We start from the raw sequence: 12,962 nt of genomic DNA, 5'->3' as shown, positions 1-12,962 counted from the left end.
AGATGCTGCAGTTCCTGCCAAAATTACCATTAAATCATTGCCAAGGGTCAAAACTCCAAGCAAAGCCAAATCGGTTGCTATGGGAACAGAAACAGTTACCACAAAAGCTTCATTTTCTAAGATTACAAAGGAGACACCATTAACAGAATCAGCAACCTCAGTCACAGCAGCAGCTGGACCAGTATCCATAGCAACAACCACATCCACACCAAATTATATAGACTCGCCCATTCAGATATTAGAAACAAAGAGACAAAGGAAGAAGAAGAAACTGTTTGATGAGGACATTCTATTGACAGACCTTGTGTTTAAGAAAAAGAGACATCGGCGGAGCAAAGAAGAGATTGAGAGAGACAACATGGAGGCAAGTCTCAACTCACAAACCAAGGGTAAACAGAAACGGGGTCGGAAAAAGAAATCAGAGACCATGATTCAAGAAGAAATGCCGGCTGAGTCTAAAAAGGCTGATGAAGAGCATGCAGGTCGAGAAGACAGTCCAATGAAGGCATGTTCAGTTCTAGAAGATCTCGAGGAAGTGGAGGGAAATACAGTGGAAAGCTTGGAAAAATCCTGGTCTTACCCTGCCAAACATTTAGAATATCTCTTCACTCTTGGTCCTCACTTCAGTATCACTCAGAACGGACGGCGTGTTTATAGGTGTGACGTGTGTGCAGGCGTGTACAAACACACCTTCAGTTTGAAGCGACATTACCTTCGTAACCATATTAACTGTCGTTATCTCAGTCGAGCTGACATCACAAATTGTATGATTCTGATTGGTCAACAGCAACTTGCCATTCTTAAATCAAACAAAAAAGACTTGCTTCAAAAAGTCGACAATATATTGTCCCAAACAAATAAAGAGGAGGAATCAAAAGTTCAGGAAAAATCGGAGAGTGAAATGTTGAAAACTGGACAGGAAAACTCAGAGAAAGACTCTATAGACAGAGTGAGGGATCAGGAAGTTGAAAGTAATAAAATATCTGATTCTCCAGAATGTAATTTACAGGAGCCTCAGCAAACACCTGAACAAAGCGAAGAAATAAAAAAGGAAAATACAACAGAAGAATCCTCTCCATCCAATAACACTTTAACATCAATGACTGGCCTATACAAGTGTAACATATGTTATAGGCTCTTTGATGAAATTGAGGCCCTTAAACTACATACAAAAGATCATCCAAAATTTCTAGATGTTAAAGGCTTTGCATGTGATAAATGTGAGATGCGATTTACATACAAACAGAACCTAGTTCGTCATCAAATGGTCCACGAAGGCGAAAACGACAGGACGGCTAAGTCCTTACCAACGTCACCAGCAAAGTCAAAATCAAAACTTGGAGAGAAGAAACTACCTGTTATTGGCAAGCCATTCAAGTGTCCACGATGTCCGATGAAGTTTAAATACACCACAAACTTAGAACGTCATGAGGCATTGCATTTTGGTAAGTTTCTCTTATACATGTGTTCATAAAGAAATTGTCCATATTCATTCCAAGCTCTCCTCCCCGAAACAGGTGTAAGCTTATGAGTTACCCTCCATCCCCTGTCCAGCTGGACAGGTTCCATTTAAAAAAATTACCATCACCAACTAGCTAGTAGACTAGACCAACTAGCTAGTAGACTAGGCCCCAATTTCTCGAAAACAAAATGTAGATTTAATTCAAAACTTCATTATTTTCTCATTATATAACTTGTATGAAAATACAACTTTGTTTCGAGAAATTGGGGCTTGACCAGTAGCATGCATGCTGACCTCAATAGCCCTTAATATTGTTCAAATATGAATGACTTTGACGTTAGGGTGTACCGAGTATGTTAAATGTTGAAAAATAAATCCCTAAGGTGAAGACCAGACCCCTATTTCTCAAAACAAAAGTCTTATTACTAAAGTCAGTTTTTTACTTTAGTTTGTTTTGAGAAATCGGGGCCAGATTAAGATATATGACGATGGGGTCGGTACTTGTTGACAGTTTACTGGTACTGCCGCTCTAATGAAGTTTGTATTGTTGTATTTTTCAGCTGATCGTTCCTATATCTGTTCCTACTGTGGAAAAGGCTTTCCTTCAGCCACCAACATGAAGAAACATGAGCACATCCACCTGGGCAGTAGAGTACCATGTAAATATTGCACAGCCGTTTTTGTTCACGTTGGGAGTCTTAGAAAACATATTCGACTGGAACACCCAGACATTCATCGCCAACGCCTGCTTAAATTGTTAGAGAAACGAGGAAAACTAGGAACCAAGGCTGCCCGTACTCTACAGGAAAGTTACCAGAAGGATGTCACCAACACCTTTCAAAAGAAACCATCTCAGATTGTACAGCATATGAAGATGATTAAAGAAGGCAGGAAAGGTCCTATCAGGGAGGACTCAAACTCAAAGTTCAAGTTCTCTTGTTTGATTTGCAAAAAAAGATTCTCTGCTTACGTCAATATGTGCCGGCACCGACGGTTAGCTCACAAGGATAATGGTGAAATACCGAGACTCAGTCAAAATCCTGTTAAACCGCAACCAATCCCTGCAAAGCCGAAACGTCAGCTGTCTCGACTAAGGATACTAATGGGAAGTCCAAAGAGGGATGAGGAGCCAATTGTTTTTGAGACGGCAAATGATCCAATTGATGATTCCCCTGAAGCCAATGTGAATTTTTATGCTAATGTTGCTGCCAACATTGCAGAAAATTTGACAAGTTACATAGATGGTGGAGAAGCTTCAATGGCACAGTTCAAACAGCATATCAGAATAAAAGACTACGATTCTGTATTCACAACAGCCAAGGAGGACAAATGCCATGAAGAGGAAAATTCAAATGTAGATGACAAACTTCAGTGGGAAAAGTTTAACTTTCCTCCTAACTATGATCCCAAAGTAATAGCTGATAATTTCATGGATTTGTCAGAGTTAACTCCCCTACAGACTGAACCAGTTGAAGATGATTTTGGATTCCAAGACAAAGCTCCAGCACTTTGTACACGGAGAAGGAGGTCAAGGGAAGGATTGTCGTCTGCAGAAAATTCCCGTGATGGATTTGAATCTGTTCATTTCAAATCAAAAAGTCCTCAGGACCAACATGAAATGAAGGAGATTAAAACAGATTTGAATGATAAGGATTTGGAAAGAGAAAAGAAAGGCAATGAAGAGGGAAAATCTGAAGTCTTCAAAACAGTTTTAAAACTGCCTTTGCTGATGAGTCTAGATGCTACAGCTATAAAAACTGAGCCCTTAGAAAAGGACGATTCATGTAGAAGTAATGACCACAAAAAGCATCAAGTAGAATGTGGAAATGACATTGATGTCAGTCTCCAAAACAACATAGGCTCTGGGTATTCTGATATCTTATCACAAACTGGATCAGAGCAGCTGAACCACAATGAAAATGACAGGACAACAGTAGATGAAAATGCTGTTCCATGGAACACAAAGGCCACCAGGTCTACCACAGACTCTGTGAGGACAACAGTAGATGAAAATGCTGTTCCATGGAACTCAAAGTCCACCAGATCTACCACAGACTCTGTAGACGATGAAATGGACGAAACAGAAAAGCTGAACACTTATGAATCAAGCTACAAAGTTGAAGAGATGGAAAAATTGAGCAGTGTGGATTTGAAAGATGGAATTGAAATGACAGAAAAGGTAATATTGGAGGAAGAGAAAGCTGAAATGGAAAAGACAGAAAAAGTGAGTTTGGAGGAAGTGAAAGCTGAAATGGAAAAGACAGAAAAAGTGAGTTTGGAGGAAGTGAAAGTTGAAATGGAAAAGACAGAAGAAGTGAGTTTGGAGGAAGTGAAAGTTGAAATGGAAAAAACAGAAAAAGTGAGTTTGGAAATGAAAGATGAAATAAAGACAGAAGACGTTATCTTGGAAACTAAAGATGAAATCATAAGGAGAGAAGAAGTAATATTGGAAGAAGTACAAGACAAAATGGAAAAGACAGAAAAAGTGAGCCTGGGAAATATGTCTGAAGTTGAGGAAAAACTAAGCTCAGAACAATGTCCTAACATTATCAACAATAATGAGCTTGAGGACAAATCTGAAAACGTTATCCAAATGGAAAAGAATTCTAGCGATGGTTTAATGATATCAAATGTTGTTGGAAGAGAGGATGCTGCAGAACTCTGGTGTCATGAAACACTTAACTCTAGCAGTCCGGATATCACTGAAACTAGCACTGTGGACGTGAATAGGAACAACAATAGCACAGACAACTTAAATCTGTGTCCTAGTGACGACAACAGTGGCTATAGTAGCCCTGGGGTTTACAACCCCCCGCTGTCTCCAGACTCCGACTCAAACCAGGATTTCAGTAAATATGGAGCCGTTTCAGCAGCACAACTTATTCAAGGTTTAAATTTGGCCAAGGCACGGCAAACCTGGCAGGAAAACAACGCAACACGGGAAGATAAAATGAGATCAGCAGAACGCATCTACCGCAGTCTTCTCCAACTCAAAGAGAATCAGCCAGAGCCTCATAGTCCACTACACAACTTTGATTCTATAGCGTTTGGAAATTTTGGAAAACGAGCATATGTTTGTTCGGTGTGCATGCGACACTTCAGTGATAACGAGGCTGTTTTACGACACCAATGGAAGAAACATCCCTTAGTAGCATGTCATACCCTTGAGATCGAAGACGGACACGATATTGAATACCTGTATTACACTCAGCCGACAAACGTTGGAATTCTCGGTGCCTGCGGCAAGGCACTAGAGAATGTTTTGGACCGAAATGCCTACACTTGCACTAGGTGTAATGGTAGCTTTAAAAACATTGATCGGCTTCATATCCACATAATGAATTGTGCTCCAAAAACATCCAGTACATCAGAGATATTAGATAAACTGCCACGGAAACGCAAGCGAAAATTTCCAAAGAAATTTATAGGAATGGAATTGATGGAGTCTAAAACTACTGAACAAGATGAACATGATAAACTTGAAGAACTCAGCAGAAATTATATTGCTAAGTTAAAAGCCCAGAAAAAAATATTTTTGGGTTGCAAAAAACACAAGATGGCTGACGTACCAATCGGTGAAAATTCTAATGATACCAAAATGAGGCGACGCCGTAGTTACGAAATTGGATACAATCCTGGAAATCATGTACGTCGTCGTGAGATGACAGAACTTTTGGATACACATCAATGTAAAGGATGTGGAGTAAAATTTAAATCCATCTCACTGCTTGAGAGACATGTACGCAAGTGTGATGGGAAAGAGAAATTCAAGGACTTAAAGGTTATGAAGTCAACAGTCAATGAAAGTTTCCATAAGAAGCATAAGCAGATGTGTTTATACTGTCAGCGAGGATTTGCTTACCCTAAAACACTGATGAATCATTATAGAGCATTCTGTGTTGTGAAAAAAGACAAACTTTTAAGTGGTACACTAACCGAAGCAGAGCGCATCACAGAGGCCGAGATGGTAGTGAGGCTCAAACAACAGGACGAAGATCGGAATGAGGCTGTGTCAGTACATCACATGGAAGAGGTTGAAGGTCACAGAAAGGGTTGGCCGAAAGGTCTCAAGAGAAAATCTCGACGTAAAAATCACTGTTGGACATACATAAAGAAACGAAAGTCATCTAATGATGCCCAAGACATTGATGAGGATGACAATTTATCAGAGACAGCTTCTCAAGTATCATCAGATTCACCATCTAAGTACAGCGACTCTTCATCGCTGGTGTCATCACAAAAATCAATGGAATCATTAAAGCTGTTGAATTTACCAGAAAGGACAATCACCGCCAGTACAAAAAGTAATGGTAAAGAGAGTAAGGAAACAGATACTTCGACAGTTTTGTGTGAAGTTAGTAAGGAAAGAACCGTCTCAGATAGGAAGCCTGTTCAGATCAAGATAGAACCTCTGGACTGCATTGAAACTGTGAAGCCAGCAGATTACAGCGGGGGAAGAAAACCGGAACAAAATGGTAACATTGAGAAACTGTCTACTCAGAATATGGGAACAATGGTAAATCACGTCACAGACAAATCTGCTTCAAATGGTGACACAACAAGGGTGAAAGGAGTGGAGTATGATGGGAATACTACTTCAGATTGCAAACTAGTCAAGTATAGTGCTGACACCGTTTCTCCAGCTTCTGATCAACCCGTGTTAAATGTGAAGGCAACCTCTCCAGCAAAATGCCCTGTAGGGGACCGTACATGGTCCCAAGGATCGACTCAAAATAAAACTGTACAGAAATCTCCCAAGAAAGTGAACAAATCTGAGCAACTGTCTTCCATTGGTGTTGTCAAAACAGAGCCAGTTATTATGAAACCTGCATCAACTGTGCCAGTGTATCATGCCACGGCAGCTTCAGAGCTGTCATCAGGCAATGGTAAACAAGCAAGTCTCTTGCTGTCTGGTGCTTCAAATATAACAACCAAATCACCAGAGAAAAACACACGGAAGAAATCAAATAAAACTCAAATTTCAAAGCAAGATTCTACAGTTCGACAAAAGCAGAATTCAGGTAATTTGTCATTAAATGACAAAGCGAAAAATAGTCCCACCAAGTCAAAAGGGATAGGATTTACTGCCAAAACACTGCCAGCTAAAGTTGAGAAGCATTCAACAGTGGTGCTCAATTGTCCGGACCTGTCAAAGGTTGTTGGAAATACAAATTTCTTGAAAAAGGCAAGCCCCCGAAAAAAAACGAAGCAGTTTGAACTGCCTAAGCAAGTGAATGTCTCACTACACCAGAACCTTAGTTCTATTTCTTCAACGAACTTGTCTAAATCAGTGATACAGAAGGAGTCAGTTACTGTAAGAAGTGAAACGCAAACACTTTGTGCCGATCCGACATTGAAAGGACATAAAAATAAGCCATGTAATGTAACCTCATCTGTGTGTACAAAAGCCAAGCCTATACAGGAAAACCAGTTACCTGGTCGCCATAGGATCAGTGATACAGCAAAAAGTGAATTGATCGGAAAAGATTCGTCAAACGCATCTTGTGGAGCAGAGACATTGGCAAAATATGATGATGCTCACGAAAAAGTGTTATGCAAGACGGAGAAAGCAGTGGGTGAACAAGTGTTGAACAAATCTGAAGAGGAAAGAAATAAAGACAGTACAAAATCTCAACAAGTTATTCTTCATTTAGGGACAGAACAGTTCTGTGTGGCTCTACCAAACTCTGCAATATCATCCGTTCTAAAAACCACAACTAAGGTAAATAAGGCATCTGAGGTACAAAGTACAAAACCTATTTCAAAGCATGATCTAAGGGAAACAACTCATGAGAAGGAAAAGAAGGAGAAGAAATCTGATAACATTGCAGTAAAGCCACTAAGTTGTCCACAGAAAGTAACACCAAAAACGTCAAAGGTATTAATGGGTTCTGGGAAAATCTCAAATGTACGATGGCCTGTCAAGAAGTCATTGGTACCACTGGATGAAGTATCTAAAGGGAACAACTTAACAGCGAGTGTGATGTCTAAAAATAGTGTGGGAAAGCAACTGAACATGACTGATAAGGCTTGTGTTGATAAACCAAGCAGAAACAATGATACGGATAACATTGAAAAGTCAACCAAAAAACAACAGAAACAAACTCCTAAACAACAAAAACAACATCAACCAACAAATAATTTGGGAAATATTTCCAAGGAAAGTAAAACGCTGTTATATTCTACAAAGGAAGGATTAGCCACTGACATTGGTCAGACCAGTCTAAATGTTTGTACAATGTCTCCGCCAGTGAATGCACAAATAGATGGTGACATAATACACTCGGGGCAGACAATAACTGACCAAAGTGCAGCATTGTCAAGTTCAGTTACAACTTTGCCACAAGTAATGTCGGACAAAAAAGAAAAGTCTACAAGAAAACGTCGTAAAACAACACCAAAAATTGATGTTTCCATGCCAGAATCAAAAATCACCAAATGTGTTCAAAATAGTGCTAAACTCTCAATGTCTCCTGAATTGACACCTACCCTTGTGTCAAAAGTCAATCCGTCAACACACACAGCATCTAAAGATAAACCAATAAAAGTTAAAATACTAGATGACAATGTCTCAGAGGTCAAGGTGATTGAAGACTTTGACCAGCTTGCTCCTATGAATAATTTGTTACAACTTGCATGTGTTGCTACAGATGTTCTAAAGAGTGTAGTAGGTTCTGACGAAGAGGAAAAGTCAACTGTGAATAATTCTAAACCAAGTTCATTCCAAAACGAGTCGGTGCAGAAGCAGCCATCCAAAACGTTGGCTTCTCAAGATTTGACTACAAACATTGCTTCTCTAGACTCAAATTGTGTTCAACAAAAACAGTCTAATTCTCAAACTCATAAGATCTCTAGTTCAGCTACGAGTGTGAAGCCTCCTCATGTTAAAGAAATGCAAGGAAAGATGGATGCGACAGGTGTAATTCCGATATCCACAGATAAACTTAACACATCTACAAACCAAGTAAAAGCTAGTCAAAGGAAGAAAAGGGTCTCAAGGTCTCCAATGAAATTAGCCACAAGGGAGGAACTTCTTAATAAATGTGGCTTAACACCTCACACAGAAATGTTCACAAATACAATAATTGTCAAGGGAGATAATCCAGAATCCAAGGGAGATAAATCATAATAAACTGCATCTGTAGTTGAGTCATCTGCTGTTCTGAACAGCTATAAATTAATACAGAAGTCTAGTGACAGTATAATACTGGGTTTTGATTGTTAGATTTGAAAATATCTAGGACAATTATCTAAAGTTAACTTCAAAATTAAAATAGATTCCTACAAAAACTGATATCTGTGCAATACAGATGCATGAAGCCTGACACAACTTTAGTATGTAGTCATGACTATGGGTACAGCCAAATCATAGGTTTTATACCAAGTAGGGGCGTATTACTTGATAAAGATTATAAAATTCTTTTACAGACATTTTTCATGATTCTAATTGATCGTTAAGCATTACATTCAATAGAGATTGATTGTATACACATTTTATAAATGGTTTCATGGTTGCATGGGCCTAACTTTTAGGTGCGACTTATATGTATACAAAAACTGAAAAAAATCATAAAAAAGACCTTTGCAACTTATACACAGGTCCGACTTATTGTCCGGAAAATACGGTATGTGGTTATGAAGGATAGGGATATTCTACCCAAGGGTCACAAAATGTTGTAAAACCAGAGGTATGCAGACGATTTTATGATGGAAATTGTGTGATATTTTTAATGAAAATCCTGTTGTTTGCATTTGTATAGTAAAATCAGCGTAGTTTCTGAAAATAACCTTTAAAAATGTATCAAGAGAATTTAATTCAGTTCACACAGTGATGTCACAAAATTGTATTGCATGGCTACAATACATACAACCTCAGGCGACAAGAGCGTATTGCATGGGATAAATCAGTATTACACCGGTAGTATGTAAGAAAATATGATGATGGATGACTGAAATCGTAGGGTTGTGAAATACGAAGAATTCCAAGTTTTTTTTTTTTTTTTGTATTCTGTGATCAACTTGCTTGTTTGTGTTCATAGTATGAATAGTTTGTATTTGGAATTATGTAAAGCCAGTTTGTTTTGTTAAGTTTTGCCAACATTTTTGCAAACATAATTGTAATATAACACATTTCCAACCAGCTCTTTTTACTGTTTTCTGCATACACTTACAGCTAAATGTCAAATTGTTTTTTTATGAGTTAGAAAATTAATGTATCAATATAGAATCTTTAAGATCTGTTGATTTTTACCAATAGTCCTCCACATCTGGGTTGAGAGTTTTAAACCCACAATAACTGACTATAGGTTGTTGCCCTGGTTACCTGGCTTTTCCTCATAGCTTAAATACCTAGCACAAAGCATTTTTTTTCATTCTGATTTTAATATGATACATATTTGTAAAAGGGATTATTTTTGTGTAGTTTTTAAGTATGAATACTGATACATACAAAGTCAAATCTTGTTTATCTTGCTGTTTTAACATTTGAACGATAATGGATAATAGTAACATTCTCAGAAACCATTTTCTTGTTTTGCTCCGATGTTTAATTTCTAAGAATCCAAACTGTAGATCAATAATGTAAGTGCAATTATCACAAATTGTAAGTATATAGGAGGTATATATCATTGATAAAAAAGAAAAAGAAAAACATTTTGGTAAAGGATATCAATTTCTAAACAAATGGATAAAAAGATATGAAATTACGGTTATCTTTGAACATAGCAGTAAAATGATTTCTGTCTTTGGACAATTAAATTACTTCAATTGTTAAAAAAAAACCTTCGATATCTAGGACCTTCACTTGTGTTTATTTTAACAGATTTTTATATACAGTGGTAAAAACCTTCCCATACTGATAGACTCTTTATAAAGACCACTTACTTAGTAAGACCACTTTTTATAGGGTCGCAGATGTGTAAGTATGAAGACCACTTGGCTATATAAGCCACTTTTTCCTTGTCCCGTAAGTGGTTTTTATAGACAGTTTTGACAACATATGATACATTATTAAGAAACATTTGTTGTGCCGGCTCTATATCTACTGATTGCTCCCCTGTTGTCCTATTGCCCAAGGCTGGTAACATTTTATCATGTTCTCTTTTGTAATATCCCTTTGTTTGTTTTCCCCATTTAAGGCTGCATTCTTAAATCATGTAAATAGCTCAAGGAAATAAATGATATTAAAATGAAACCATTGATAATGACATCTCTAATACTGAGATATGGAAACATCAATGGATCACTGTCAAAATGGCTGTTCTATAATATGGACTAAATTATTGATATTAAGCTGTTAATTTTCTTACTTTAATTATAACCTTCGCTTCCTACTTGTTTGTATCGGTTTAGGTGGAACCCACAAATGATTGATTTAACACTCCAGTTTGAATTCAATTGGATGTGCTTAACATTGTCCCAAAATGCTCTTTGATGAAAAAGCATACATGGTCTATGTGGTCAGTGTAAATGCTAGCTAGCTTTTTAACATTTCATGGTGCACTGCCGTACAATATGGTAATTGTCTGCATGGCTCTCACAGTATAGGCCATATAGATGTCATATCAAAACAACTTTTAATGCTTAAATACACACTCTAAAATACACATATGTAATTCAAATGTCATTATTTTGAAATTAAGTGCTTCTGTTTGTGATATTGATAAATTGTTACTGCCTTAATGACTCTACCTATTGTTAAGTTTTGTCTCAACAACTACAATGGGTGTTACACTGTTTAAATCTCTATTAGTACATGGAGCTGAGAGTCTAAATATCTACATGGAGCTGACGTTTGTACAGTCGGTATGAGAGTCTAAATCTCTACATGGAACTGACGTTTGTACAGTCGGTGAGAGAGTCTAAATCTCTACATGGAGCTGACGTTTGTACAGTCTGTGTGAGAGTCTAAATCTCTACATTGAACTGACGTTTGTACAGTCGGTGAGAGAGTCTAAATCTCTACATGGAACTGACATTAGTACAGTCAGTGAGAGAGTCTAAATCTCTACATGGAACTGACGTTTGTACAGTCTGTGTGAGAGTCTAAATCTCTACATGGAACTGACGTTTGTACAGTCAGTGAGAGAGTCTAAATCTCTACATGGAACTGACGTTTGTACAGTCGGTGAGAGAGTCTAAATCTCTACATGGAACTGACGTTTGTACAGTCGATGTGAGAGTCTAAATCTCTACATTGAGCTGACGTTTGTACAGTCAGTGAGAGAGTCTAAATCTCTACATGGAACTGACGTTTGTACAGTCGTGTGAGAGTCTAAATCTCTACATGGTACATGGAACTGACGTTTGTACAGTCTGTGTGAGAGTCTAAATCTCTACATGGAGTGACGTTTGTACAGTCGGTGAGAGAGTCTAAATCTCTACATGGAACTGACGTTTGTACAGTCAGTGAGAGAGTCTAAATCTCTACATTGAGCTGACGTTTGTACAGTCGTGAGAGAGAGTCTAAATCTCTACATGGAACTGACGTTTGTACAGTCAGTGAGAGAGTCTAAATCTCTACATGGAGCTGACGTTTGTACAGTCAGTGAGAGAGTCTAAATCTCTACATGGAGCTGACGTTTGTACAGTCGATGTGAGAGTCTAAATCTCTACATGGAGCTGACGTTTGTACAGTCAGTGAGAAAGTCTAAATCTCTACATGGAGCTGGCGTTTGTACAGTCGATGTGAGAGTCTAAATCTCACATTGAGCTGACTTTTCTCTACATGGAACTGATGATTGTACAGGTTCAATGCTTTATGATATGTTGTGATAAATGTTCTTAATCAATTTTATCCTTTGAACACCCAGGTATATAACTTTCAACATACATACTGATAATTGAATGTTATGTTCTAAAAATTGTTATTCATGTACTGTATGTGAATCCCTCTGATTTCCCTAGTGTTTGCAATAACCCAGTGTTCATTAAAAAGCACTTTGTTAATTAGAAGTTATATTGAGGTTTACTCTTAATGTGCTGGTGCATGATCTGATTGAGATGAAATTGTGCAAATAGAAATATACTGAATATGTTAAATAAAAAAAATCTTAAAACATACTTTTCTTTTTCCTTTACTTAAAGATGCTCCACTGCCGACAGAGCATAAATGTACCCATCATTTGAACGATAATTGGTGTTTAGTCGTATATATATATGTCTAATTAACTAAAAAAAGATGATATAAAATAATTAATTTTGGTTTCGGTGCATGCGCAATCAGTATTGCATTCCAAATAGTGCCACAGAATTTTTTCGGGATGCAATTAATTATTTTTGATATTTTTATCTTGAAGTAAAATCAGAAGCTCAGACGTCAATGGTGGTAATGGTGTAATGTAACTAACTTTTGTAACCAAAGAAAAATACTAAATCGTCTGGTCCTGTTTTTGATAGCGAAAAATTATCATTTGTCAGCGGTGGAGCATAAATATTTACCATACAAGGGAGATAATTCTATGTTCTTAAGGAAGATCTATATGGACGAGTTACTCCCCAT

At 37.6% G+C, this 12,962-nt stretch overlaps 1 protein-coding gene across 2 annotated transcripts in view; it reads left to right on the top strand.

Moving 5' to 3' along the window:
- Positions 1 to 12,515, top strand: part of LOC138317599 (uncharacterized) — a 33,670-nt gene extending 21,155 nt beyond the window's left edge. For both annotated transcript variants that reach the window (XM_069259382.1, XM_069259390.1), the window contains exons 6-7: positions 3 to 1,445; positions 2,023 to 12,515. In XM_069259382.1, the coding sequence (XP_069115483.1) occupies positions 3 to 1,445; positions 2,023 to 8,591 (8,012 nt within the window). In that variant the 3' untranslated portion in view covers positions 8,592 to 12,515. The remainder of the gene's footprint in view (positions 1 to 2; positions 1,446 to 2,022) is intronic.
- The last annotated feature ends 447 nt before the right edge of the window (positions 12,516 to 12,962 follow it).

Source organism: Argopecten irradians, chromosome 1, assembly GCF_041381155.1.
Source record: "Argopecten irradians isolate NY chromosome 1, Ai_NY, whole genome shotgun sequence".
NCBI classification, from domain to species: domain Eukaryota; kingdom Metazoa; phylum Mollusca; class Bivalvia; order Pectinida; family Pectinidae; genus Argopecten; species Argopecten irradians.
This window is presented reverse-complemented; position numbering and strand designations above follow the sequence as displayed.